This window comes from Coregonus clupeaformis, chromosome 8 (assembly GCF_020615455.1).
Source record: "Coregonus clupeaformis isolate EN_2021a chromosome 8, ASM2061545v1, whole genome shotgun sequence".
Taxonomy (NCBI): domain Eukaryota; kingdom Metazoa; phylum Chordata; class Actinopteri; order Salmoniformes; family Salmonidae; genus Coregonus; species Coregonus clupeaformis.
The window spans coordinates 37,262,471-37,288,113 of record NC_059199.1 but is presented as its reverse complement, the minus strand read 5'-3'; the positions used below and the strand labels follow the sequence as shown (position 1 = coordinate 37,288,113).

General features: G+C 42.7%; 1 protein-coding gene and 1 long non-coding RNA gene across 5 annotated transcripts in view; one reads left to right on the top strand and one right to left on the bottom strand.

Moving 5' to 3' along the window:
* Window positions 1–1,937: 1,937 nt before the first annotated feature.
* LOC123491533 lies at window positions 1,938–3,334 on the bottom strand. Its single transcript, XR_006661363.1, has 3 exons — window positions 3,258–3,334; window positions 2,578–2,658; window positions 1,938–2,270 (listed from the first exon to the last, which is right to left on the bottom strand). It is a non-coding gene; the product is annotated as an uncharacterized LOC123491533 (long non-coding RNA).
* A 3,836-nt stretch (window positions 3,335–7,170) lies between these two features.
* Window positions 7,171–25,643, top strand: part of LOC121571948 (trafficking protein particle complex subunit 9) — a 322,870-nt gene continuing 304,397 nt past the window's right edge. Inside the window, exons 1-9 of one of the 4 annotated variants that reach the window (XM_041883749.2) lie at window positions 7,171–7,547; window positions 11,662–11,811; window positions 12,552–12,650; window positions 13,036–13,391; window positions 15,685–15,830; window positions 16,168–16,305; window positions 17,121–17,147; window positions 18,685–18,806; window positions 21,610–21,735. In XM_041883749.2, the coding sequence (XP_041739683.1) occupies window positions 11,683–11,811; window positions 12,552–12,650; window positions 13,036–13,391; window positions 15,685–15,830; window positions 16,168–16,305; window positions 17,121–17,147; window positions 18,685–18,806; window positions 21,610–21,735 (1,143 nt within the window). In that variant the 5' untranslated portion in view covers window positions 7,171–7,547; window positions 11,662–11,682. Of the gene's footprint in view, window positions 7,548–7,593; window positions 8,056–11,661; window positions 11,812–12,551; window positions 12,651–13,035; window positions 13,392–15,684; window positions 15,831–16,167; window positions 16,306–17,120; window positions 17,148–18,684; window positions 18,807–21,609; window positions 21,736–25,643 lie in introns of those variants that run through there. The other 3 variants (XM_041883745.2, XM_041883748.2, XM_041883747.2) reach the window with 3 other exon arrangements.

Genomic DNA, 25,643 nt, shown 5'->3' with positions numbered 1-25,643 from the left:
CGTCGTCAGTCCGGCACGGCCCGTTCCTGCTCTCCGCACCAAGTCTGTGGTGCGCGTCGCCAGCCCAGTCCGGCCCATCCAAGCTTCCCGCACCAAGCCAGTGGTGTGCGTCGTCAGTCCGGCACGGCCCGTTCCTGCTCTCCGCACCAAGTCTGTGGTGCGCGTCGCCAGCCCAGTCCGGCCCATCCAAGCTTCCTGCACCAAGCCAGTGGTGTGCGTCGTCAGCCCTGTCCGGCCCGTTCCTGCTCTCCGCACCAAGTCTGTGGTGCGCGTCGCCAGCCCGGTCCGGCCCGTCCAAGCTCCCCGCACCGGGTCAGTGGTGCGCGTCGCCAGCCCAGTCCGGCCCATCCAAGCTTCCCGCACCAAGTCAGGGGTGCGCTTCGTCAGCCCGGTCCGGCCCGTTCCTCCTCCACGCATCAAGCCAGGGGTGTGCGTCGTCAGTCCAGCACAACCCGTGCCTGGGTCATGTCCGGAGCCGGATCCGCCGCCGAGGCGGAGTGCCCACCCGGTCCCTCCCCTGTTGTGGTTGTTTGGCGCGGCCGGAGTCCGCGCCTTTGGGGGGGGGGTACTGTCACGCCCTGGCTCTGGGGACTATGTTATGTTGAGCCAGGGTGTGTAAGTCTATGTTTAATTTTCTATGTTGGTCTGAGTGACTTCCAATCAGAGGCAACGAGTGTCAGCTGGGTGTCTCTGATTGGGAGCCATATTTAACTGCTTGTCTTGCACTTTGTGTTTTGTGGTTTCTTGTTCCTTTTGGTTTGGTATCGAAGGACTTCACGTTTCGTTCTTTGTTTTGATCGTGTGATCTAGTAAATAAATATAAATATGTTCACCCGCAACGCTGCGCCTTGGTCTCCCTCATTAGACGATCGTGACAGGTCCATACAGAAACGGTTTGTTGAGCCCTGACCTCAACCCCTTCGAACACCTTTGGGATGAATTGGAACGCCGACTGCGAGCCAGGCTTAATTGCCCAACATCAGTGCCTGACCTCACTAATGCTATTGCGGCTGAATGGAAAGCAAGTCCCCACAGCAATGTTCCAACATCTAGTGGAAAGCCTTCCCAGAAGAGTGGAGGCTGTTATAGCAGCAAAGGGGGGACCAACTCCATATTAATGCCCATGATTTTGGAATGTGATGTTCGACGAGCAGGTGTCCACATACTTTTGGTCATGTAGTGTACATCTCACAGGGGAAAGAGCAGGAAACCACTGAATTTGCTCACATGATAAAAGTTGTTTTCTCACGTGTTGTGATCACGGGTGTGACATGAGAATAAAGGATGCAAGAACGTCATTATACTGCTGGCTGCCTGTAATTGTTCAGTGTATAGGGCCTGATATTGACACATGGTCGGGCACAGGAAGTTAAAACGCACACTCAGCGTTTCCTGTTCAGGTTGTCCTCAATGTTGATGGGAACTGAGCCGTGACATTGTATACAGCATGGCTCTGGATGGGAACTAGCTGTAAACCTTATCTGATGCTGCACGTGTGTCCATCCATCTGGTGGTGAAAAAACAACAGAAATAAGATCCAAGATGTATCCATGTTTGTGAAAGTGTTAATTTATTTACTATTTACGTATTCATCTTGCCACTTGGTAGATCAATTAAGATAAAGATGTATTATGACCAGGTATAAGTCGATAAAGAACAACTTATTTAGAAACAGAGTGAAATGTACCTCCAAGAAATGCAGCTAATACATTTCACTGCTGTGCAATTCTGTTCACACAAGCACTGCATAAAAATAGAAATGTGTATTGGTTTCAAGTAGGCCCAAGAAATTACAAAACTTTGTTGCACAACACGTCAAACTCATTCCACGGAGGGCCGAGTGTCTGTGGGTTTTCGCTCCTCCCTTGTACTTGATTGATGAATTAAGTTCACTAATTAGTAAAGAACTCCCCTCACCTGGTTGTCTAAGTCTTAATTGAAAGAAAAAAACTAAAACACGCAGACACTAGGAATGGAATGAGTTTGACACCCCTGCTGTACGAGAACAAAAACAAACAATGGAGTATAGGTCTTTAGTACAAATCTCAAGGTATTTAGATCGAATGCTCCCCCTCCAGCAGGACTCCCAGGATCCTGCGGTCTGCCTCCTGGTGGATGACAGACACATTGCAAGCAGAGGTCAGGTGCACAGGGATGAACCCATCGTGTCAATTCACAGCAGTTAAAAAACAAGGGGACATCCCAGCTCCTCCTGAACTTCCTGTGCTTTCCTCTGCAGTTGGGTACGGTACTGGGGGGTCAATAATTGCCTTAGGAAGGAAACAGTTTGATCCATAAGAACAACAGCTTGTTGTGGCCTTGTGGCAGCTTTTCAGTCTAGCTGGTTGATTTATTCTGTCATTATCCCTGACTGAACCAGCGCTTGACTTAGGCAGGAGATCACCGGAGCTGAGTACAGGCACCTCCATTTTTCTACTGCTTGAGCTCCTGCACCTCACAGAATATTAGCTCAAAGTATTGTGAAGCTCCTGCACCTAAATATAAAAGGCACCCAAAATGAGTACTGGCACCTATTTCAGTCCACTAGACTGAACCCTTACAATGGGAGGCACTTACCCCATTTCAGATTTATTGTGGCACTCCAACTTCTTCCTGTCCTCCTCCAGCTTCTCCGCCTCACAGGCTATGCCATGAGCTCTAAAAAAGAGAGCCTATAATTGTACCATCTAAACCGCTGTGAAATATATTTTCCATAACCAAAGATATTGTATTTTCAGCTGGTGTACACAACAAAACCACAAGTAAAGAAAGTATAGGACTCAAAAACTAAACGTAAGAACAGGGCCGATGGAAATATCTTACATAGAACAGATCTACCGCTTCTTAGACTTGCTATCAATGAGAATGACAGGTCTATAAACACACATTTATATGTGAATTTGGTCGGGTCGCCCAATAACTTACATATTGTAGCTTTAAAATCAACTTTATATATAACTGTAACCTCATGTCATGTTGTATTTGTCCACCTATTGTACAACCTTGTCTATGTTGTACTATTTTGGGATATGCATCTTCCCTGAGTGCAGAGAAACATGCAGGCAAAGATGATTTTAGTTTTTTAAAATCTTTTCAAGAATATTAGGAAAAACATATAAACATAAAAAAGCCCCAAGATTGTAACACTCAATATCCCTCACACCATTTTGCTAAGTACGCAACAAACTTTACAACCACCACATTCGGCAACTGACGAGATGATGTTGGAATGCTTTAACATGATTGTGCAGCCTCACAGTTTCTTCATGTCCAGGCTGATCGGTCCTGCTACCGACTCCGCTTCTCCCACTGCTCCTGACGCCGCTGCTCCACCTGCAGTGGAGAGGGAACAATGAGCCACATCACTGGGTCTCCCTTCTCTCAATCATCTTACCCAGGCCATTATCAACTTATGGCATACCCCATAGAAATAGTCATTTTGTGTGCAGGAAATGCTAATAGTGACTACTGACTTTAACATGAAAACATATGTCGCAACATTTATATGGGAGTTATAATTCAGTAATAAGACCCCTAGACCAACTGAAAATGTGTGTACACCGCCACCTACTGTACTGGAGTGTGAAGCCTGCCACGGCCTACCTACACGCCTGTTATTCTAATAGCTAGTCTTGTATATCTAATAAAATAAAGTCCTACATACCTCACTAACCCCCATCCAACCTCTTTGACCCTATCAAACAAACTCTCCCTGTCTAAACGATACAGTTCACACAATATAATAACACATGCTCAGTTTCCTCTATTACACACATCACACATTCTAGTATCATGACCAGAGATATCAAGGAGTTCATGAGGGGTGGGGAGCCACTGGATGATCTGATCTCAGAGCTGTTGGAACACGGAGAGAAGGAGGCTCTGCTGGAGCTGGTGGTGACCTGCAGTCCGAGACACTGACTCAAGACAGTGTGACGCCTTAGATCTGGGAGCTAGCTAACGTGACCCACCGCTGCAGCACTGACAGGAGAACAGTCAGACTGGTGGAGTCAGAGCAGATATGGAAGCAGTGGTGCAAACACTGATCCTGGTTCAGTTTATGTGAAAAGAATGGCGTGTGTGGAGAAAAGAGAGAGCAGAGAGAGCCTGGCTGCAGACAACCCAGCTCTTTGACCAGTCTCAAACATATGCAGAATTACACCCTAGCATCTTAATAAATACATAAAACGTTACCGAAAATAGTTGCAGATGATCCCTGCTCCTATTGGGTGTGTCAGAGCTATGATTCAGCCCAACACACACGCTCTAATCTCTAGCACCCAGGCTGTCTGGCAGCTGGCCAGTCATGGCATCAGTATCTCTCCTACACAGCCATAGCAATGTGTGTGTATTGGCACCAATGAAGGGTTGAATTACCTTCGAGGACTAAAGGCTGATGGAGGACTAAAGGCTGATGGAGGACTAAAGGAAGAAGCATAGAGAAAATGTCCACACCAGCAGAATATATATTCAAGTGCTCGCATTAAAAAAGTACATAATTTGTACAATATTTCATCAATCATACTGTAGAAAACGTGCTCTGCATGTTCCTTCTCGCATACTCCAACAATGCTGGAGTATGGTTCCGGGCTGGGTTTCCCCAAAGCATCGTAGCACTAGGATCATGTTAATTCCATTGAAACTAAATTGACAAAAGATGACCTTAGTGCTACGATCCTTTTGGGAAACGCAGCCCTGAGCATTTACTTGTGGTGATGTGGAAAATCAGGCATTGAAAAATGAAATTGTAAAGAGTAAGATGAAAACACTTCAAGCTAGGACAGCCAAAGCCACTGATCCAGCTTCTTCAGACGTCTGTATGAAAAATGTATGCACTCACTAACTGTAAGTCGCTCTGGATAAGAGCGTCTGCTAAATGACTAAAATGTAAACATAAATGTAATGTTTTTTTAAAGTAACTGTCCAGTGAAAATCTTACTACTTTTAAACGTTTATATTCTGTTAACTTTGGGTATCCAAATAATGTTTTTGACTCGCCGTTCATGTACCCTGAACAAAGATATAAACACAACATGTAAAGTGTTGGTTTCATGAGCTGAAATAAAAGATCTCAGAAGTGTCCCATACGTACAAAAAGCTTATTTCTCTCAAATGTTGTGCACAAATGTGTTTACATCCCTGTTAGTGAGCAGTTCTCATTTGCCAAGATAATCCATCCACCTGACAAGTGTGGCAGATCAAGAAGCTGATTAAACATCATGATCATTACACAGGTGCACCTTGTGCTAAGGACCCTAAAAGGCCACTCTAAAATGTGCAGTTTTGTCACATAACACAATGCCACAGATGTCTGAAGTTTTGAGGGAGCGTGCAATTGGCATGCTGACTGCAGGAATGTCCACCAGAGCTGTTGCCAGAGAATTGAATGATAATTTCTCTACCATAAGCGTCCTCAAATGTCATTTTAGAGAATTTGGCAGTACATCCAACCGGCCTCACAACCGCAGACCACGTGTAACCACTCCAGCCCAGGACCTCCACATCCGGCTTCTTCACCTGTGGGATCGTCCGGACAGCTGATGAAATTGTGGGTTTTGCACAACCGAATAATGTCTGCACAAACTGTCAGAAACAGTCTCAGGGAAGCTCATCTGCATGCTCGTCATCCTCACCAGGGTCTTGACCTGACTGCAGTTCGGCGTCGTAACCGACTTCAGTGGACAAATGCTCACCTTCGATGGCCACTGCCACGCTGGAGAAATGTGCTCTTCACCGATCCCAGTTTCAACTGTGCCAAGCAGATGGAAGACAGAGTGTATGGCGTCGTGTGGGCGAGAGGTTTGCTGATGTCAACGTTGTGAACAGAGTGCCTCATGGTAGCAGTGGGTTTATGGTATGGGCAGGCATATGCTACCGAAAATGAACACAATTGTATTTTATCAATGGCAATTTGAATGCACAGAGATACCGTGACGAGATCCTGAGGCCCATTGTTGTGCCATTCATCCGCCGCCATCACCTCATGTTTCAGCATGATAATGCACGGCCCCTGTACACAATTCCTGGAAGCTGAAAATGTCCCAGTTCTTCTATGGCCTGCATACTCACCAGACATGTCACCCATCGAGCATGTTTGGGATGCTCTGGATCAATGTTTACGACAGCATGTTCCAGTTCCCGTCAATATCCAGCAACTTTGAACAGCCATTGAAGGAGTGAGACAAGATTCTAAAGGCCATAATCAACAGCCTGATCAACTCTATGCGAAGGTGATGTGTCGTGCTGCATGAGGCAAATGGTGGTCACACCAGACAGTGACTGGTTTTCTGATCCACGCCCCTACCTTTTTAATGAAGGTATATTTGACCAACAGATGCATATATTTTATTCCCAGTCATGTGAAATCCACAGATAAGGGCCTAAGGAATTTATTTCAATTGACTGATTTCCTTATATGAACTGTAACTCAGTAATACCTTTGAAATTATAAATTGCATGTTGCGTTTATATTTTTGTTCAGTGTATTTGTGGCCAAAGCATAAATTGGAGTAAAACACTTTTTCTTTTTAAACACCTCAAACTTGTATCTCAAACAGACCGTTTCAAAATTGCTTACTTTTTCTTCATAGAATATGATGTCATGTTGGCTCATTGGCGGTGTACTCGCATTAATAATTGTAATGACTGGTATACGCCCACACCATTCTGTTTATGGGGTTTGTATTCCTACACCATTCAAACACAGGAAAACTGCTTTTTAACATACTTAATTAAACTTTTTTTAATTATAGGTAATATTTCATTGAAATCCGTTAACACTGGATCATTACTTTAACTTTAACAGTAAACAAGCATTTCAGCTGTTAGCCTTCATCTGGGTTTTTTACAATGAAGAATGAAGGAGGATTTTATATATTTCTAAATGGTCGCCAATGGGTTTAGGGACCAATCACAATGGTAATACAACATGAAACGTGATGTGATTGGTTAATGAGCTGCAAAAATCTGACCAATAGGAGACGGATTTGACATTTACAAAAGCCTCCTTGCTTTAGTCAGTCTGTAAAGAGAACCATCTGTAAGGCCGCAATGAAATCTAAGGGCAGAAACATGTTTTTTAATTTTTTTTTTACATTTAACATAAAATAAGTACTGTGCTACAAGAGTTGCAGAATTTCATTTTCATGGGTGAGATGAGACAATGTATATAAAACATACATTTAACAACTTTGCTAATATATTTTTGCCATTCAATGTAGTATCCGGGTGAATGCTTTTCTATTGCCAATGGTACTAGCAAATCAAAATTCCAGGTTTCACAGCAAAATATTTAGGAACATGGGAGCCCACAGAAACAGTAGTGGACATAGGAGGGAAGTGATGCACACTATTCATATTCTACCATAGTAACTGATAGAGAAGAAGGAAAATGGTCTAGAGGGGAGAAGATTGCAGTGGGCCTCAAAATAATCCGGACAACAAAAGTTTTGTGTTTTGAATTTTGGAGTAGAGCACCCGTCAAAGGAGTCAACTCAGGGGTGACGACGGATGTTCAGGTTGAATACCTGAAGAGAATTCCTGGTGTGGTTAGTGATGCTAGTGACGATATGGTAGTGGATGCACCACAGTCAGTAGTAAATGTTTGCTGCCAGTCAAAATATACAATGTGTGTTAAAAATATGGATTTTGTGGCGTTTAGCGTCACAGTTATAAACTGTACGGCACAAGTATCAAAGAATTCTAAGAAACTAGACATTATTGTGGCTGCGGCAGAACAGTTTGTGGGACTTAACGATTTGACATCTGAAGACTTGCAAGGGGTACTGGTTCCTGAATACCCGCAGATTTTAGATTTTATTTATTTATTTTTTGGTAGTTTGGTAGTTTGTTCCGTTTTTGGGGAATCCTGTTTCTATCCCGCACAATAGGTGGCGGGATGCACATTACATTGTGCGATCGCCAATATACCATAGAAGAAGAAGATAGAGAAGAAGAGTTCATTCAGGAAGCTGTTTGTTAAACGCTTCTGTTTCAATATCTATCAAGGTAACATCAATGAAACGCAAACATTATGGGAATTCTTGGCATATTTTGGTAAAGAAATTATGCTTTTTTTGGCTTAGGAGTCAGCTAGCCTAGCAATCAAGTGTCATACTAACGTTAGCTAGCTTTCTAGAGACTGTCAGTGTAGCTAGCAAGCTAGGTAAGGTAGCCTTCCTGTAAACATTTGATGGCTGAAGTAATTCCATTCCTTAATATAATTGAAATATTTTAAGTTTAATGTCTTTTGCTGTAACAAAGGTATCTTAGCCATGTGGCTAGCTAGGTTGGCTAGAGCTGCTAGCACAGTGTACTATCTTTGTTGCTAGCTAGGTAGTTCCTTTATACTCCAGCTTGAAACTCGCGTATGGTGGGGTGGGTGGTGGTGTTGTTGTTGTGAATTGGCAACGTGACGCACGCGATGTATGTAGTTTGCAATTCATTTGAACGGTTGTGTTTTTTTTTTGTGTGTGTGTGTGTGTGTGGGGGTTGATCAGCTTAATATTGCAGATAGATTGTAACTTCCATCAATGTAATTGTCTGCATCACTTCCAATCCCCGATGTTTTTTTATATATATACTCTCCTTTATTACTTTTCAACCCCGCCATCCTTTCCCTACTTGTGGTAAATTAGTGAACAACAATGCTTAGGCCTCTACTTCCAGCTTATACTTACTATCTACATTTTATGGACACAGTCAATTTTACAATAATTCTATTTTATTTGTTTTTGCTCCTGAACTTCTACTCTCAACCTCTGATCATTTTCATGATGTCCATCCGGTTTGCTTCTATATGCCATATCTTTCTAACTGTGCTCTTTCCCAAAAGCTCCCAACATACAACCTATATACTTATTATGGACACAGTATGCTTACATTATTAGTTATCTTGTTATTATTTGTTGTTATTTGTTATTAGTCCCATCCTTCAACTCCACTCAACACCTCCCATCTATCTTTTAACACCATCCATATAGGATTTCTATTTGCCATATATATTTCAACTGTACTGTGATGTTTTGCAAAAGTTCTGAACCTTTCTATTCTCATTGCTTCTACAGATTGTGAATTAAAAATTAACATTTTTGCTAAAAGTATTATTATATTATTGATCGATTGACTATGAGTTTTCAGATCACCCAGTAATGCTATCTGCAAGGTTAGCTCCAGGTAAATATTGCAATCCTTTAGCCATTCCTGGACCTGTGTCCAAAAACAAGCTACAAATGGACAAAACAAAAACAAATTATCTAATGATTCTGTCTCTTCACAGCAAAATCTGCAGAGCTGGGAAGATTGTATCCCCCATATAAATAACATTCTATTGGTAGCAAGAATTTTATATAATAATTTAAATTGAAAGATTCTCATTTTTGAATCCGGTGTCGTTTTGCGTGTCAGTTCATAAACACTATGCCATGGGATCAGTATGTCAAAAATCTCTTCCCAACTATTTTGCAATCTATATGGGATGCTGTCAATCCTTTGGTCCTTAAATGAAACTGATATACTTTTTTATTTATCACAGTTTTCCTTAACCAATTATGTTCTTTAATGCAAGGCCGACAGACAAGTTCCTTACTTTCTCCCCCTTCCACTTTCGTCTTCCATTTTTGCGGACATTTCCATATGTTTTTGTTAGCTGCATGTGCGACATAACTCCACCAGTCCTACCGATGATATCATTTTATGAAGATTATACCTTTTTTAAACATTTTGTCAAAAAATAAAGTTTTTTTTGGATTAAATTGAAATTGCAACCAACTTTCTATGGCTTGTTTTAGAAATAGTGATATTCGGGAGATTATTTCCTTTTCAAATAACTGAAAATGAGTGGTTGTAATCTGAATAAAGGGAAAAAGGCCATTCTTGAACATTGGGTGAGACAATCTTACTAATTTGCTTGAGAACCAGTTCGGATTTAAGTATAACTTTTGTATGACTGAAGCTTTTAGTGAAAGGTCTAATGCTTTAATATTTAATAATTTCTGTCCTCCGAATTCATATTCATTATATAAATAGGCCCTTTTAATTTTGTCTGGCTTGCCGTTCCAAATAAAATGGAATATTTTTTTCTCATATAAATTAAAAAACTGTTCGCTAGGCGTAGGCAAGACCATAAGCAAATAGGTAAACTGGGATAATACTAAAGAGTTAATCAGGGTGATTTTTCCACAAATTGACAGGTATTTACCTTTCCATGGTAGCAAGATCTTATCTATTTTTGCTAACTTTCTATTAACATTTATTGAAGTGAGATCATTTATTTCCTTTGGGATATGTATTCCGAGTATATACACATCACCATCAAACCATTTTATTGGTAAACTACATGGTAATGTAAAAATTGTATTTTTTAGTGATCCAATACGTAATATAGTACATTTGTCATAATTTGGTTGTAATCCAGAGAGGTTAGAAAATGTATCTAGATCCTCTATGAGGCTGTGGAGGGATTCTAGTTGTGGATTTAAAAGAGAACATGAATCATCAGCGTACAATGACACCTTTGTTTTTAAGCCCTGGATTTCTAATCCTCTGATATTAATATTGGATCTGATTTTAATAGCTAACATCTCGATGGCCACAATAGATAGATATGCAGATAGTGGACAACCTTGTTTCACTCCTCTTGACAGTTTAAAACTTTCTGAGAAATAGCCATTATTTACTATTTTACACCTAGGGTTACTATACATGATTTTGACCCATTTTATAAGAGATTCTCCAAAATTGAAATGCTCCAGGCATTTATATATAAACCCCAGTCGTACTTTATCAAATGCCTTTTCGAAGTCTGCTATGAATAGCAGGTCTGGTTTCCCAGATTTTCCATAGTGTTCTATTGTTTCCAATGCTTGCCTTATATTATCTCAAATGCATTGTCCATGTAAAAAACCTGTTTGATTAGAATGAATAATATCCGACAATACCTTTTTAATTCTAATCACTATACATTTTGCTAGAATTTTTGCATCACAACACTGAAGTGTAAGGGGCCTCCAATTTTTTTAATGGACTGGATCTTTATATTTTCCATTTGTATCCTGTTTCAGTAATAATGAGATCAGACCTTCTTCTTGAGTGTCAGATAATCTACCATTTACATAGGAGTGGTTAAAATATGCTAATAATTGTCCTCTTAGTATATCAAAAAAGGTTTGGTATACCTCGACTGGTATGCCATCCAACCCTGGAGTTTTCCCTGACTTAAAGTCTTTAATTGCATCCAGAAGTTCCTCCTCTGTAATTTCGAATGGCTGTGTTGTCAATACTTGTAAATAGTACCTAAAATAACTCACATGATGACATGTTTGGTCACCTTACTGAGAGAGTTGAAAAATTGTGTGGGTGCAGGCTTTTGCTCCAACCAAGCAGTAACACACCTGATTATGGTCCGAATGCTTTAGTATCAAGTGGCAGTGATTTCAAACCTTGACTGTGGAATGTGTGGATGAAATGTAGTGAGATGTTGAGGAATTAATAAGATCACATTGTAGCCCGACCTGGTCTTGAACCCCGGTCCAGTGACTGTCATGCCAACACCTTAACTGCTACGCCAAGATGTTCGAACCGGTTGACGAGGTCGCTAGGTGTTGGTTTAAGGTCACTACATTACCCCCTTCCTTTGGTTTTGTCCCTATTCCTTTCCCCCAGCTCCTCAGAGCCCATGAGGAGATGAGTGTCCCAGACTACATGCAGTGTGCTGAGGACCATCAGACGGTCTTGGTGGTGGTCCAACCGGTGGGCATCGTCCCTGAGGACCAGTTCTTCAGGATCTACAAACGCATCGCCTCTGTAGCCCAGGTCAGCATCCACTATATGTACTAGCTATGAGTGCGTCCCAAATGTCACCTTATTGCAGGGCCACAATGGTCAAAAAGTAGTGCACTAAGAAGTCCTGCTTCTACATGCTGCTTCTACATCTGCATGGCTTGCTGTTTGGGGTTTTAGGCTGGGTTTCTGTATAAGCCCTTAGTGACATCTGCTAATGTAAAAAGGGCTTTATAAATACATTTGATTGATTGATATAGGGAATAGGGTGGCATTTGGGACACAGCCTAGGCCTATGTCTTATTATTTATTGAAATATGTAAACCCGTGCAAATAGTCCGGGTAGCCATGTTTAGCTGTTCAGGAGTCTTATGGCTTGGGGGTAGAAGCTGTTGAGAAGCATTTTGGACCTAGACTTGGCGCTCCGGTACCGCTTGCCATGCGGTAGCAGAGAGGACAGTCTATGACTAGGGTGGCTTGAGTCTTTGACCATTTTTAGGGCCTTCCTCTGACACCGCCTGGTATAGACGTCCTGTATGGCAGGAAGCTTGGCCCCAGTGATGTACTGGGCCGTACGCACTACCCTCTGTAGTGCCTTGTGGTCGGAGGCCGAGCAGTTGCCATACCAGGCGGTGATGCAACCAGTCAGGATGCTCTCAATGGTCCACCTTGTAGTTATATGTTTTTTTAATGTACGTTTTTTTTAACCATTGGATGCTGATTGTTAAGTTATCCCTATTTTGTTTTGTCTTTTTATGATATTGGGAAAAAAGGTGTCCATCCGGGACTCCCAGCGGAACCTCTATATCCGTTACCGCCACCACTACCTCCCAGAGAACAACGAGTGGGGAGACTTCCAGACACACCGCAAGGTTTGTTGCTTTGTGGCTTTTATCTTTCCTATTTGTTACCTTTCGTAATGTGTATTTGAGTTTCATCAATGCACTTAGTTTTTTGTTATGTGTCCTGTACAGCAGCCTTTTGCAAACCTCTCCTTGGGCCCGCAGCAGTTCCATGTATTTTAAGTATTCCAGAGTTAGCATACCTGATTCAACTTGTCAACTAATCATCAAGCCCTTGACTACTTGAATTAGGTGTGCTAGTTTAGGGCTACAACAAAACTGTGAAATGTCTGGGAGTCCCCGAGGAGAGGTTGGAGAAGCACTGCAGTACAGTATGTGGGTCTTTTTGTCCTGGGCATGACATTTCTCCTCAGGAATATTAGTATTATCTGTCTATCTATCTCCATCTATCTAGGTGGTGGGCCTCATATCTGTGACGACCTGTCGTTCGGCGAAAGAATGGCCCCAAACGTCGGACCGTTTCTACAGCCAGAAGGAGGTCTTCGGAGCCACGCTGTACGACTCACGGCTCCTGGTGTTTGGGCTACAGGGGGAGATAGCAGAGCAGCAGAGGACGGATGTGGCGTTCTATTCTAGCTATGATGACTGTCCCGATGTGGAGAAAAGGGTGGAGGACTTTGTGGAGTCCATCTTCATCGTGCTGGAGTCCAAGAGGCTGGATAGAGCCACGGACAAGTCTGGGGATAAGATACCACTGCTCTGTGTTCCCTTTGAGAAGAAAGACTTTGTGGGGCTGGACACTGATAGCAGGTGAGTTGTCTTTTCTTCTGCACTCTATTTGGCTTTTATAGGTCTGGTATCATCCACGTGTTTTGCTGCTTATATTGTTTTTCAGCTAGTCAATGAATTTGGAATTAACAAAGTTGGTTAATAAACACTTTCTATGAGCCTGTACTGTAACTGCTGAATTTACAAATAGTCTATTAGTTTTACAATTGATAAAATGCCTCAATTTGTCAAGTGAAGCCTAAAGGTTGTTAGATGGTTTTTACTTGGCTGTTTCATGGTTGTTACAAAATGATGGAAAAAGTCTGACCTCAGTGTTTCTCTGTGATGTCCATTGTCAAGATAGCCTTCTCATTACATTAGTGTTGCTAAGGACTACAGTCAACCTTGTGTGTTTATTTCCTCATTTAAAAATCTGTTTTTATTTTTGCTTCTTTACTTATTTCTTTGTTTATCTTGGTTACTTTATTTGTTTTTCTCATGTTTTTTCTTGCATACTGTCCTGTGAGTTTATTGTTGGGTGTGAAAAGGTGAGATGCTGTTGGACACATCGCTTTAGTTAAGCCCATCCCAGTTCCATCAGCTTAAGCCCACCCCTAAACGAGACACTCCGCCCTGGCCCCGTCCCCTACCCCAGTGCTCTTGTGCATGGGTTCAAAGCTTAGATCCAAACTCATCACTCCTCTCAACTTTGTATGAAATATAATCATAACAACAAGAGTTTTGAAGGAGCTGATAGTATGGACATGCAGAATACATGACACTATCAGTGACTGAGGCTTGTGAAGGTTGGTTCACTTAAAACAGTGAGGCTATCCTATCTATTCTATTATGTGCTTGTAAAGGTTTGTCCAGGCTTTCAGGAACTTGATGATTGGGAGGTTGTGTCACCTGACCCGAGCTTGACTGAGTGAATAAGGTCTATACTCCAATTCTTCTGAAGCATCACACATTCTATAACATGGCTCTCATATCTTCTGCTATATTCTGCTGCTACTACACTTTAACATGGATCTTATATCTTCTACTATATTCTGCTGCTACTACACTTTAACATGGATCTCATATGTTCTACTATATTCTGCTGCTACTACACTTCAACATGGATCTCATATCTTCTACTATATTATGCTGCTACTACACTTTAACATGGATCTCATATCTTCTACTATATTCTGCTGCTACTACACTTTAACATGGATCTCATATCTTCTACTATATTCTGCTGCTACTACACTTCAACATGGATCTCATATGTTCTACTATATTCTGCTGCTACTACACTTCAACATGGATCTCATATCTTCTACTATATTATGCTGCTACTACACTTCAACATGGATCTCATATCTTCTACTATATTATGCTGCTACTACACTTTAACATGGATCTCATATCTTCTACTATATTCTGCTGCTACTACACTTTAACATGAATCTTGTATATCCGTGATTCATGGAGGGATGCATCAACTTCAGCTAGGCTTATTATTGCACCTATTTATGACAGCATGACTTTGAATATGGTATCCATGTCCTTCTAAGCAGACCATACACAATGTATTGCTCATCATTTTATTTCACAAACTAGGCTAACAAATGGTAACATAGGCCTAGTTTTTTTCATCTTAAAAGTTTAGGCCCAAGTCATTATTTTGAATCTGAACAATATGAGCAAATATACTATGAATTCACTAATAGCATGGAAATCAACCCCATTTAGCCCCATTGAAACATCATAATGCTCTCTAGGTAACACAGTACTAGGTGGGTTTGACCCTTGACCTTCCCAGTGTCTCAGGCTCCAGTAAAGAGTTAGACAGACAGAGGCCTTGCACACGTCTTGAACTGGCCCCCTTTTCTTTTGTTAGAATTACAAACTGTGATGTTGTCCTCCTCCTCTTCAACCCTTGTGTGTTTAATGTGCTAGACTCCAGGATCAGGGTCGTTCTGATTATTTATCTCTATTGGGTTCGCCCCTCCCCAACCCCTGTCTCCCTTGCTTGTGCTGTCCCACCCCACACACACCCCTTGTAACTGATAAGATTCATTCAGCAGTGAATCTCCTCTGCTAGCACCCAATGGGACCTGGGTAAGAAAATACATTATGCTAAAAGAAGGACTTTTATTTTGTAAACCATATGAATGAGAGAGAGAGAGAGAGACAACGAAAGAGGGTTTTTGTAAAAATGATGTAAGAAGTAAACCCTACTTGGATACTTGTTTGCTGTAACGTGGACAAAGTTGTATTGTAAATGGATATCTCTACGACATCTGACTGACACAATTTGACGTTTCTTTCCCTCCTCCTCCTCTAGGCACTATAAGAAGCGTTGCCAGGGCCGTATGAGGAAGCACGTTGGGGACCTGTGTTTGCAGGCAGGCATGTTGCAGGATGCCCTGGTTCACTATCACATGGCTGTGGAGCTGCTCCGCTCCGTCAATGACTTCCTGTGGCTGGGGGGTAAGACTGGGGATGAAGACATGGCTCCTCCTCTTCCTGCTCTACTCTCAAATCCAATAAAGCAGGGGTGGATACCCTGCAGGTTTTTGCTCCGACCCTACTAAATTATAACACACCTGATTCTACTAATCAGCTGCTCACCACGACCTTGAAGGCGATGAGGATCTGAATCAGGTGTGCTACAACAGGGTAGTAGCAAAATCCTGCCAAGCCCAGTAGCTCTCCAGGAGGATGGTTCACCACCCTTGCCATACATACAGAATGCCCTTTAGTCAAAACTTGTAATGGGGGGTCTTCTGTTTCATTGACACATCTCCCTTGTGTCTTGGTTCTCCAGCTGCGTTAGAGGGCCTGTGTTCAGCCTCTGTTATCTTCCACTACCCTGGAGGAACAGCAGGGAAGGCTGCTGGACGCAAACCCAGCCTGGCTCAGGGCCAGGCCCAGGCAGCCGACGCAGGGAAGAGACACCGGCCAGGTAAGCAGCACTCCTCTCTCTCACTCGCTCGCTCTGTGTGTGAGGTTGGGGGTGGTCTTCTCTGTGGGGATATTTGTGATGGGGCTGAGGTATTTAAGCAGTGAAAGGGTCAAATGTGTTTTGTTTAACTTTTGTTTTGGCCAAGCCAAGTTGGCCATATGGCTAACAAGGAGGAACCGGGTCAGGGGGAGGACAGACTTGGTGTTATTATTGAAAGTGATGGTCTCTGCACACCTTAGGGTTGAATTTGATCAAATTAACTGTGTGGAGATGTTTCAGGAGGTAAGGGGGCTTTCTGTACATCTGGAGAGGAGGGGTTGGAGGTACGGTTGTAATGTGGTGCTGGAGGTTGTGGTGGCACGCAATGCGTTTTTATGGGGAGGGGGATGTTTGCAGTGTTTTTAGTGTAATGAGGATATCTCATTAAAGACAACTTGTGTGGTGGGACAGTGGTAGATGTCTGTGTTCTGTGTCCTGGACAACATTACCTGAGAAATCCGGTGGCCCCCACAACCTAACCCATTTGTTTCAGTATTTACAGTATTTAATATAATATTTCCATTCACCCATATCTTTACTTAATATTATTAACAAGTCAATTACTTTAACCCCTAAATAACCACACATATTTTGCTTTAGTTTATTACTGAAGTAATTAGCAATAGCATACTATAGCGCGGGGACCGATGGGAAAGTCCCAAGGAACCATCTGAAAAGTGGCTTGTTTGGGGACTAACATTGCTTTCAGTAACTAACTGCACCGTGTGAACCTGCATTCTCTCTCTGTGTGTCTGTCTCTCTGTATGTTACTGTAGGGGCACAGGAGGTACTCATAGATCCAGGTATGGTATGACACTAACCGGCCGATGCCGCGTAGTTCTACTCGTAGTTAGACATCTCACCTGCCTGTGTTTGCCTGCTGTGGCTCTTTTCCCTAATAGTTGTATTTGGTTTCAACAACCTCCTGACTTGGTCCCAGATCTGTTAGTGCTGTCTTACCAACTAAGGCCAGACAACACAAACAGATCTGGGACCAGGCTATCAACCCATTGCGCTACATCTGATTCCAACGTTTGATTGTTTCCACCACTGGTAAATCAAAACTGATGTTTTTTTCCCACCTCTTAAGGCAGGTATTGTATTCCTGTTATTCTTGTCAGTGTTAGGTGTTGTTGGGTGTTCGTACTTGATTACACCATTGACCTCTTCTTCTAGTCAATGAATAGTAACCATTTTAAATAATGATCAAGGACATTATATCCAACACTATAAACAAGAAGAACCACATAACATCTGATTAGATTCAAAAGTAATTCAGACATGCACCAGAAGGTGGCGATGTTGCTATTGAAATCACAGCACTGCTGATTGAGGCATCCAAGCTATTTGTCTGCTCTTCCTGTAGCCTCAAGTTACAATGTAGAACTGTTCAGTGTGAGGCATTTTGGCCAATCTATCAGTAGGATATGCTGCAGAAATTAAGCTCTTATATGTTACCTTTTTAGGAACTGGGTTTGGTTTGACTAAACCATTCAACCCAAGGGGTCTGTGTAAAGTGTGTAGTTCCGGGTCTAGATGTAACATGCTGCACATTTTTCTAACACTTAAAAACATGTTTTTTATAGTTAAATATGCCATTTAGCAGATAATTTTATCCAAAACGACTTACAATTGTGTGTGCATACATTTTTTACGTATGGGTGGTCCTGTGAATTGAACCCACTATCCTGGCACTATAAGTGCCAAGCCTTACCAACTGAGCTACAGAGGACCAATTAGCAATGCTATTATCCAAAGCAACTTACAGTACAGTGAGTGCATACATTTCTAGTATGTGTGTGATCCCAGAGTAGTCTTATGATTCACATGTAATGCTGTGTCATAGTGACATCGTCGCGACGCTGTTGCTATGGACCCAGCTAGCGCCGTTTCTAGGTAATGTTCTCTCAATACTAAATTTGCATTCAAATCACATAGGTAGACGAGAGCTACTCCTCGCACATAATCGTTTTAGAACCATTTCAATTGAAACGCTCCAAACTACTGAGCACATGATGAAATCAGCCTCAGCGTCATTTTGATCACATAACAGTGCACAGTGACCCTCGAAGGCCTTTTATTTATAGATAGATTGTTGTGTACAAGTGTTTTGTATTTCCATATAAAAGTGAATGCCGTGCATGGCAATCATTGAGCGTTGTCTTGATATCTTGGTGTTTGAAACGCCTGTCGACACTGCATTAAATGTGTATGCTCAGGTAAGCTGTACACAGTTTGTGAGTATGTCATTGTTGATTGTTGTGACTTTGGCCATATGCATGGATGTGAAGAACCAAGTGGTAGATGGGTCTGATAACATTGACAATCATCCCCCCCCAGGTGCCCTCACAGCCAATGGGATCAGTGCGGACACCAGCAGTGAGATTGGTCGAGCCAAGAACTGCCTGAGCCCTGAAGACATCATAGAGAAATACAAGGAGGCCATTTCCTACTATGGCAAGGTATTGGAAAAGACAACAAATAGATTCCCCCACACACACTATTGAATGCTCCTATCTACTTTCTTCCATCTCCTGCTATGGCAACTTTGGACACACCTACTCATTCCAGGGTTTTTCTTTATTTTTTACTATTTTCTACATTATAGAATAATGGTGAAGACATCAAAACTATGAAATAACACATATGGAATCATGTAGTAACCAATAAAGTGTTAAACATATCAAACTATATTTATATTTCAGTTTCTTCAAATAGCCACCCTTTGCCTTGATGACAGATTTGCACACTCTTGGCATTCTCTCAACCAGCTTCACCTGGAATTAATGTTTTTCCAACAGTCTTGAAGGAGTTCCAACATATGCTGATCACTTGTTGGCTGCTTTTCCTTCACTCTTCACTCTGTGGTCCGACTCATCCCAAACCATCTTAATTTGGTTGAGGTTGGGGGATTGTGGAGGCCAGGTCATCTGATGCAGCACTCCATCACTCTCCTTCTTGGTTAAATAGCCCTTACACAGCCTGGAGGTATGTTGGGTCATTATCCTGTTGAAAAACAAATGATAGTCCCACTAAGCCCAACCAGATGGGATGGCGTATCGCTGCAGAATGCTGTGGTAGCCATGCTGGTTAAGTGTGCCTTGAATTCGAAATAAATCACAGACAGTGTCACCAGCAAAGCACCCCCACACCATAACACATTGATGGTTTTTGCGAGTGCACTTGAAGAAACTTTCAAAGTTCTTAAAATATTTGTTTCTCTTTGCTTATTTGAGCTGTTATTGCCATAATATGTACTTGGTATTTTACCAAATAGGGCTATCTTCTGTATACCTACCTTGTCACAGCACAACTGATTGGCTCAAACGCATTAAGAAGGAAATAAATTCCAGAAATTAACTTTTAAGAAGGCACACCTGTTAATTTAAATGTATTCCAGGTGACTACCTCATGATGCTGGTTGAGAGAATGCCAAGAGTGTGCAAAGCTGTCATCAAGGCAAAGGGTTGCTATTTGAAGAATCTCAAATATAAAATATTGATTTTTTTTAAAAACTTTTTTGGTTATTACATGATTCCATATGTGTTATTTCATAGTTTTGATGTCTTCACTATTATTCTACAATGTAGAAAATAGTTAAAATGAGTAGGTGTGTCCACTCTTTTGACTGGTACCGTACATCTAGCTATTTTTCAGGTGCAGGGTACAAAAAGTATACATTATATAAAAGAAACAGATACCCACACACTGTTGAATGCTCCTACATAACTTAATTACATGCAACATTTCAACAAGAAGGTTCAGTTTTTGTGCTTTGCAGACCAATGCTGTTTGCAGACAGTATTCCATTATCCAGTTTGCAGTTCTCAACATCTCCACCAGGGGACAGTAGCTCACTAGGTATCAGTGATGGTTGAGCGTCTGATGCAGCATAGAGAGAGGCTGTGCACACTGTAAAAAAAAAAACTACAACATGCTGACTACAGGAGAAAACGTCTGAGTGCACTCAGAGGGTCAACAGTGGAAAGCTTAGCTAGCATGACGTCACTGTCTGTTACTATTAGCCAAATGGAAGTGTGGGGCCATCTCTAATGCCCTATAACCCCAACAGTTAAAACAAAAAAGACTAGTTGCATTGTTAATCTGTTGATAACTATACTTACTGTTATAACACAGGTGTGCGTTAACAAAAACGAACAAACAAACCGAAAGCGTCGGGGTAAAAACACAGATGCATAGCAGTGCTAACTGTGCCACTAGAGATCCTGGTTCGAATCCAGGCTCTGTCGCAGCCGGCCGCGACCGGGAGACTCATGGGCGGCGCTCCATTGTCCCAGCGTCGTCCAGGGTAGGGGAGGGAATGGCCGGCAGGGATGTAGCTCAGTTGATAGAGCATGGCGTTTGCAACGCCAGGGTTGTGGGTTCGATTCCCACGGGGGGCCAGTATAAAAAAAAAAAAATGTATTCACTAACTGTAAGTCGCTCTGGATAAGAGCGTCTGCTAAATGACTAAAATGTAAAATGTAAATGTATCCCAGTAGGCCTTCTGAAACTCTGCAGTGTTTTATCACCACTATTATAATTGTCTATTTGCTCTGACCTCACTTGGCCCTTTTACCTGTAACTAGTTCACTCCAAATTTAATTACATTATATCTCGACACGACGGGCCATTCAGATATTAATTGAATTTTAATAAGGAGACAGTGGGAATGGGGTGGGTAGCTGATTGTGTGAGAGAGAGAAGTGTATGGAGTCTAAGCAGCACTACTGTACCTCGAGTCCAGTTTCTACTTCAATATAACTACTAGGTGGGAACCTGGAGCTCCCCTTGAAGAACCATGTGGCACAAAGTAACAATGAACGGCAGAGGTTCCGTATCACCCCATGGACTGTGATCAGTAATCTCACGCCTCTGATAAAGATGTCTGTAGCCGAGAGAGAAAGAGACAGATGATGCAATACATCTGTTCAGATTATTGGGTTGGGTGGGGTGGGAAAAGTCAGAGTAGCCCTCATTGGTTAGTTAGGTTTTCCTTATGCTGAGCCTGGGCTGTGTCTGTTCTCTGTAGCTCAATTGGTAGAGCATGGCGCTTGTAACGCCAGGGTAGTGGGTTCGATCCCCGGGACCACCCATACGTGAAAATGTATGCACGCATGACTGTAAGTCGCTTTGGATAAAAGCGTCTGCTAAATGGCATATCATATCATATCATATCATCACCATCCTCTTTCTTTCTATCTCTATCTCACTCTCCCTGTCTCTCTCACTCCCCCTCTTCCTCTCCTTCCATCCCTCTCCCAGTATAAGAATGCAGGAGTGATAGAGCTGGAGGCGTGTGTGAAGGCAGTCAGGGTGCTAGCTGTTCAGAAGAGGGCCATGGAGGCCTCAGATATCCTCCAGAATGCTGTTTACATCAACCTGGGACAGGTAAGACCTCACCTGACATGTAGATGTACCTCCCTGTGGGGAACCATCATCCTGTTCTCGAACACGTTCTGTTAGTTAGGGACCAGAGTTTTACCTTGTCAAGTCCCATGCTTACATCTCATATTCAGGAAAAACTCTGGGCCCCAGTTGTAGTCTATAACCAGGGCCCAGAGTTTTACCTAGATCAAACAGTGAGGGAAAAAAGTATTTGATCCCCTGCTGATTTTGTACCTTTGCCCACTGACAAAGAAATGATCAGTGTATAATTTTAATGGTAGGTTTATTTGAACAGTGAGAGACAGAATAACCACAAAAAAATTCAGAAAAACGCATGTCAAAAATGTTATAAATAGATTAGCTTTTTAATGAGGGAAATAAGTATTTGACCCCTCTCAATCAGAAAGATTTCTGGCTCCCAGGTGTCTTTTATACAGGTAACGAGCTGAGATTAGGAGCACACTCTTAAAGGGAGTGCTCATAATCTCAGTTTGTTACCTGTATAAAAGACACCTGTCCACAGAAGCAATCAATCAATCAGATTCCAAACTCTCCACCATGGCCAAGACCAAAGAGCTCTCCAAGGATGTCAGGGACAAGATTGTAGACCTACACAAGGCTGGAATGGGCTACAAGACCATCGCCAAGCAGCTTGGTGAGAAGGTGACAACAGTTGGTGCGATTATTCGCAAATGGAAGAAACACAAAAGACTGTCAATCTCCCTCGGCCTGGGGCTCCATGCAAGATCTCACCTCGTGGAGTTGCAATGATCATGAGAACGGTGAGGAATCAGCCCAGAACTACACGGGAGGATCTTGTCAATGATCTCAAGGCAGCTGGGACCATAGTCACCAAGAAAACAATTGGTAACACACTACGCCGTGAAGGACTGAAATCCTGCAGCGCCCGCAAGGTCCCCCTGCTCAAGAATGCACATATATAGGCCCATCTGAAGTTTGCCAATGAACATCTGAATTATTCAGAGGAGAACTGGGTGAAAGTGTTGTGGTCAGATGAGACCAAAGTCGAGCTCTTTGGCATCAACTCAACTCGCCGTGTTTGGAGGAGGAGGAATGCTGCCTATGACCCCAAGAACATCATCCCCACCGTCAAACGTGGAGGTGGAAACATTATGCTTTGGGGGTGTTTTTCTGCTAAGGGGACAGGACAACTTCACCGCATCAAAGGGACGATGGACAGAGCCATGTACCGTCAACACATTAAAGGTCCTGGAGTGGCCTAGCCAGTCTCCAGACCTTAATCCCATAGAAAATCTGTGGAGGGAGCTGAAGGTTCGAGTTGCCAAACGTCAGCCTCGAAACCTTAATGACTTGGAGAAGATCTGCAAAGAGGAGTGGGACAAAATCCCTCCTGAGATGTGTGCAAACCTGGTGGCCAACTACAAGAAACGTCTGACCTCTGTGATTGCCAACAAGGGTTTTGCCACCAAGTACTAAATCATGTTTTGCAGAGGGGTCAAATACTTATTTCCCTCATTAAAATGAAAATCAATTTATAACATTTTTGACATGCGTTTTTTTCTGGATTTTTTTGTTGTTATTCTGTCTCTCATTGTTCAAATAAACCTACCATTAAAATTATAGACTGATCATGTCTTTGTCAGTGGGCAAATGTACAAAATCAGCAGGGGATCAAATACTTTTTTCCCTCACTGTTGGTGTTCCTCTTGTCCAGGTGGGAAAGGGCAGTGTGGAGTGCAATAGAGATTGCATCATCTGTGGATCTGTTGGGGCGGTATGCAAATTGGAGTGGGTCTAGGGTTTCTGGGATAATGGTGTTGATGTGAGCCATGACCAGCCTTTCAAAGCACTTCATGGCTACAGATGTCATTGCTACGGGTCGGTAGTCATTTAGGCAGGTTATCTTAGTGTCCTGCACGGAGACTATGGTGGTCTGCTTGAAACATGTTGGTATTACAGACTCAGTCAGGGACATGTTGAAAATGTCAGTGAAGACACTTGCCAGTTGGTCAGCACATGCTCGGAGTACACGTCCTGGTAATCCATCTGGCCCTGCGGCCTTGTGAATGTTGACCTGCTTAAAAGTCTTACTCACATCGGCTACGGAGAGCGTGATCACAAAGTCATCTGGAACAGCTGGTGTTCTCATGCATGCTTCAGTTTTGCTTGCCTCGAAGCGAGTATAGAAGTGGTTTAGCTCGTCTGGAAGTCTTGTGTCACTGGGCAGCTCGCGGCTGTGCTTCCCTTTGTAGTCTGTAATAGTTTTCAAGCCCTGCCACATTCGACGAGCATCAGAGCCGGTGTAGTACGATTCAATCTTAGTCCTGTATTGACTCTTTGTCTGTTTGATGGTTCGTCAGAGGGCATAGCGGGATTTCTTATAAGCGTCCGGGTTAGAGTCCCGCTCCTTGAAAGCGTCAGCTCTACCCTTTAGCTCAGTGTGGATGTTGCCTGTAATCCATGGCTTCTGGTTGGGGTATGTACGTACGGTCACTGTGGGGGACGACATCATCGATGCACTTATTGATGAAGCCAGTGACTGATGTGGTGTACTCCTCAATGCTATCTGAAGAATCCTGTAACATGTTCCAGTCTGTGCCAGAAAAATAGTCCTGTAGCTTAGCATCTGCGTCATCTGACCACTTTTTTATTAACTGAGTCACTGGTGCTTCCTGTTTAAGTTTTTGCTTATAAGCAGAAATCAGGAGGATAGAGTTATGGTCAGATTTGCCAAATGGGACACCCAGGTCCCATGGAGGCTGTTAACACCCAGGTTCTGTACTCAGGCACCTGTCATTGCTGCTTTCCTGTGTGAGGATCACCAGAGGATCTGCCTGCCAACACACAGGTCCCATAACTTGACACACAGGAAAGCTCCTCTGACAGGTGCCTGACGCCATCCTGCGAGGGACTGAAAGCCTGCTCTCTTCAGGCAGTCAGACAGTGTGTTCTGCTCTGTAGGCCTGTCTATCTAGGAGGGAAATCTCACTTGAGTCTTGGACGGTTCTGCCAGAGTGCTACCACCTCCTTGCCATTGTGCAGTGACTGATCATTCTCATAACCTTTCCACAGATTTGTTTTATAAATCAAATTGAACTTTTCCAGAGATTAATTTGGAAATAAGTTGTATAACTTTTTTGTGTTATTGTCAAGAATTTATAATTCTAATAATAATAATATATGCCATTTAGCAGACGCTTCTGTTAGGGCCTCCGGAGTGGCGCAGTGGTCTAAGGCACTGCATCACAGTGCTAGAGGCGTCGCTACAGATCTGGGTTCGGTCCCAGGCTGTATCACAACCGGCCGTGATCGGGAGTCCCATAGGGAGGTGCACTATTGGCACAGCGTCATCCGGGTTAGGGGAGGGTTTGGTCGGGGGGGCTTTACTTGGCTCATCGCGCTCTAGCTACTCCTTGTGGCGGGCCGGGCACCTGCAGGCTGACTTCGGTCGTCAGTTGAACGGTGTTCCTCCGACACATTGGTGCGGCTGGCTTCGGGGCTAAGCGGGCGGGTGTTAAGAAGCGCGGTTTGCATGCTATGTCCATAATAAGTATATAGGTTATAGGTTGAGAGCTTTTGTGAAAGAGCACAGTTAGAAAGATATGGTATATAGAAGCAAACCGGATGGACATCATGAAAGTGATCGGAGAGGTTGAGGTTAGAGGAAGTTCAGGAGTAAAAACAAACAAAATATAATTATTGTAAAATTGACTGTGTCCATAAAATGTATATAGTATGTACAGTGGGGAGAACAAGTATTTGATACACTGCCGATTTTGCAGGTTTTCCTACTTACAAAGCATGTAGAGGTCTGTAATTTTTATCATAGGTACACTTCAACTGTGAGAGACGGAATCTAAAACAAAAATCCAGAAAATCACATTGTATGATTTTTAAGTAATTAATTTGCATTTTATTGCATGACATAA